This window comes from Trypanosoma cruzi, genomic scaffold (genome assembly GCF_000209065.1).
Source record: "Trypanosoma cruzi strain CL Brener 1047053517133 genomic scaffold, whole genome shotgun sequence".
Classification (NCBI taxonomy): domain Eukaryota; phylum Euglenozoa; class Kinetoplastea; order Trypanosomatida; family Trypanosomatidae; genus Trypanosoma; species Trypanosoma cruzi.
Window position 1 is genome coordinate 429,403 of NW_001849562.1, and position 3,509 is coordinate 432,911.

The following is a 3,509-nucleotide window of genomic DNA, read 5'->3' on the forward strand; positions in this document are numbered from 1 at the left end:
CGACAGTCAGACGACCACGCAAGAGGCGAGGGGGAGCCGCCATCCGAGGCTCTGAAAGAGAAGAAGGGTAGTGCAGCCCCTCAGCGGGAGCAGCAGGAAGTGCAGGAAGGGATCGCTGCAAAAACAAAAGGTGCGCTACGGGTGTGTGGGACGTGGAAGGAGTATAGGGATGCAAAGAGTGGCCGCCTCTACTACGTCAACACGGAGACCAAGCAACGTACATGGAAGATCAAGGAGACGCCCTTTGCAAACGAGTGATTGATGGCATGCTTGTATATGAGGCCGACGGGGCATCATGCGGCCTACGCTGACGCTCTTGTTTTGGTCACAGTTCCTAGTAATATAAGGGAGCGGAGAGAAAACAACGAAGAGACGGTGTGTGACTTTTGCCTTATTATTATCGTTGTTATTTTACCTCTGTTCCTCATTGGGGGTGCATCGTTTCTTCGGTTGCACCAAAACAGCCACCACGTTGGGGTTTTGGCTTGAGGAAGCGGCGCGCAAAGGAGCGAGCATAAATTGGCGATGCACACCTGCAGCTCCTGGAGCTGTACGTCCGTTGCAGAGGTTTGCTTCGCCTTGCTGTAACTGTGATGCCGACCCTTCACCCTCAAGTGCGTGGGTGCGTCTCCGTCAACATGCATTTTTCTTCATTTTCTCCTCTGCTCCACCGCAAAGCAAAAAAAGCTAGGCGTCGTCCAATCTATTCACAACAACAACCAATAATGACTACGTGCCGTCTGCTGTGCGCCCTGTTGGTGCTCGCCCTGTGCTGCTGCCCGTCCGTGTGCGTGACAGCGAATGGTGAAGGAGAATCCAGTTCCACAACGACAACCACGACGACAAAGCCGCCAACTACGACTACAACCACGACGACTACAACCACGACGACAAAGCCGCCAACGACGACTACTACTACGACAGAGGCACCAACTATTACGACGACAGAGGCACCAACTACGACGACCACCCGCGAACCGTCAAGTATTCGCAGAATTGAAGGCAGCCTCGGCAGCTCTGCGTGGGTGTGTGCCCCGCTTGTGCTTGCCGTATCCGCGCTGGCGTACACCACTCTGGGCTGAGAAGGTGTGCGTGGGCTGTGCGTGCCAGCACTCAAAGCCACTGGGACATGTGTACGTCTCTTGTGGTCCGATGTATAAAGTAAGAGTAATTGTGATGATCGTTTTTTGCTTTGTTTGCTTCCGCTGCCCTGCTGTGTGCTCCGCGTTGCTTCCCACCTCCGTCACGTTGCAAGCATCGCGGGCACACTCATATGCATGCGTACTGAACCTTTGGGCGTTTTTTTCCTTTTAAAAAGTCTTTTCTTTTTTTATTATTGCAACCTTTTTTTTTTCAGGGCGTTGTGCTTTTTTTGCTCTTGTGCTAGTTCCGTCTGCGTCGTGGTGTGTGTGCGCTGCTGCTTCTGCTGGGCTGCTGCCGTTTGTTATTGTGCGTTGGCTGTGTGTGGTGTAGCGGCCGCTTTTCTCTTTGTTCTCTCCCATGCTCTTGCAGGTTGACTTCACAGTGTCGGGCAACTCCACCGTTCGTGATGATGCTGGCCGTGTGTGCTGCGGCCTGTTGACGCTCGCGCTGATGTGCTGCTGCTCGCGTGTTTGTGCGACGGAGTATTTGGTGCTGGTGTAGGCATCGTGGGGATGTGGCGTTCCAACGTGACGCTGCTGTGTTGCCGGCGGACGTGCATGTGGCCGGTGCGTTTGGAGGCTTATGGCGATGCGTACCCATCTGGGGAGGAGGATGTTTGCTGGTGCGACGGCATTTGATGCTGGCATGATGGAGGCTGCGCTGTTTCCGCTTCATGCTATTTCTGTTGATCGTCGGTGCCGGCTTCTCTCCGCCACCGTTCATTCGTTGTGTATGCGTTGGAGGCTGTTTTGTGGGGCACACCCGCTTTTTGCGTTGCTGTCACACCAGCAGCGTCGCAGCAGCGTCTGTTTGTGGAGCTCTTCTGTGTTTCTTTTGTGGGCTCGTTGTGTGGCCCCTGCCCGTGGTGGATTGTGGGGGGCAAGTGGTGCCGTTGGCGGCCGAGGGAAGGAGAGGACGGCGAAAGCAATGAACAAACGCCTATTCTTTTTTTGTCACTCGCGGCGTGGTTGTTGGTCCGTTGTTTACTTCTTGCTGCTTTGTGCGAGCAGAACAAAATAAAATAAATATTTGTGCGGCGTGTCGATCTCTTTGCCGCGCGCACTATCCTCCGCGACGGGCGGCATGACGGGCGACCGCAGCCGGCGCCTGGCGCACCGCTGGACGGGGATCCGTTGCAAGGCTTTAAGGCGGAGGCGCAGCAGCGTGGCTTGGGATTGTCGTATGGAGACGAATAGGCGGCCACAACCGAGTCGCAGCCGCTCGTGAAGGGGAATCCCTCTCCTGCAGTTGCTGCTGCTGCAACAAAGGCAGCGGAGGCATGCTCAGCGACGCCAGCAGAGGGTGGTGGCGTGTTGTGCGGCAACTGGGAGGAGCCGCGCCAGCGAGAGGCGGGGAGGACATACGACAGTCAGACGGCCACGCAAGAGGCGAGGGGGAAGCCGCCATCCGAGGCTCTTGAAGAGAAGAAGGGTGGTGCAGCCCCTCAGCGGGAGCAGCAGGAAGTGCAGGAAGGGATCGCTGCAAAAACAAAAGGTGCGCTACGGGTGTGGGACGTGGAAGGAGTATAGGGATGCAAAGAGTGGCCGCCTCTACTACGTCAACACGGAGACCAAGCAACGTACATGGAAGATCAAGGAGACGCCCTTTGCAAACGAGTGATTGATGGCATGCTTGTATATGAGGCCGACGGGGCATCACGCGGCCTACGCTGACGCTCTTGTTTTGGTCACAGTTCCTAGTAATATAAGGGAGCGGAGAGAAAACAACGAAGAGACGGTGTGTGACTTTTGCCTTATTATTATCGTTGTTATTTTACCTCTGTTCCTCATTGGGGGTGCATCGTTTCTTCGGTTGCACCAAAACAGCCACCACGTTGGGGTTTTGGCTTGAGGAAGCGGCGCGCAAAGGAGCGAGCATAAATTGGCGATGCACACCTGCAGCTCCTGGAGCTGTACGTCCGTTGCAGAGGTTTGCTTCGCCTTGCTGTAACTGTGATGCCGACCCTTCACCCTCAAGTGCGTGGGTGCGTCTCCGTCAACATGCATTTTTCTTCATTTTCTCTTCTGTTCCACCGCAAAGCAAAAAAGGCTAGGCGTCGTCCAATCTATTCACAGCAACAACCAATAATGACTACGTGCCGTCTGCTGTGCGCCCTGTTGGTGCTCGCCCTGTGCTGCTGCTTATCCGTGTGCGTGACAGCGAATGGTGATGATTCCGAGACCACAACGACAACCACGACGACAAAGCCGCCAACGACGACTACAACCACGACGACAAAGCCACCAACCACGACTACAACCACGACGACAAAGCCACCGACGACGACTACAACCACGACGACAAAGCCGCCAACGACGACTACAACTACGACAGAGGCACCAACTATTACGACGACAGAGGCACCA

At 55.2% G+C, this 3,509-nt stretch overlaps 2 protein-coding genes across 2 annotated transcripts, besides 3 other annotated features; both read left to right on the forward strand.

Moving 5' to 3' along the window:
- Positions 1-3,509: a sequence feature (areas not merged during assembly with more than two copies in the genome that could not be assigned to a particular haplotype).
- Tc00.1047053507043.10 (mucin TcMUCI, putative) lies at positions 726-1,082 on the forward strand (the record flags this gene model as incomplete). Its single annotated transcript, XM_797921.1, has 1 exon — positions 726-1,082. The coding sequence occupies one exon, from the start codon at positions 726-728 to the stop codon at positions 1,080-1,082; it is 357 nt and encodes a 118-aa protein (XP_803014.1).
- Positions 825-970: a microsatellite.
- On the forward strand, positions 3,231-3,509 carry Tc00.1047053507043.21 (mucin TcMUCI, putative; the record flags this gene model as incomplete). Its single annotated transcript, XM_797922.1, has 1 exon — positions 3,231-3,509. A coding segment is annotated over one exon (279 nt), but the record flags the coding sequence as incomplete, so codon positions are not given.
- Positions 3,323-3,475: a microsatellite.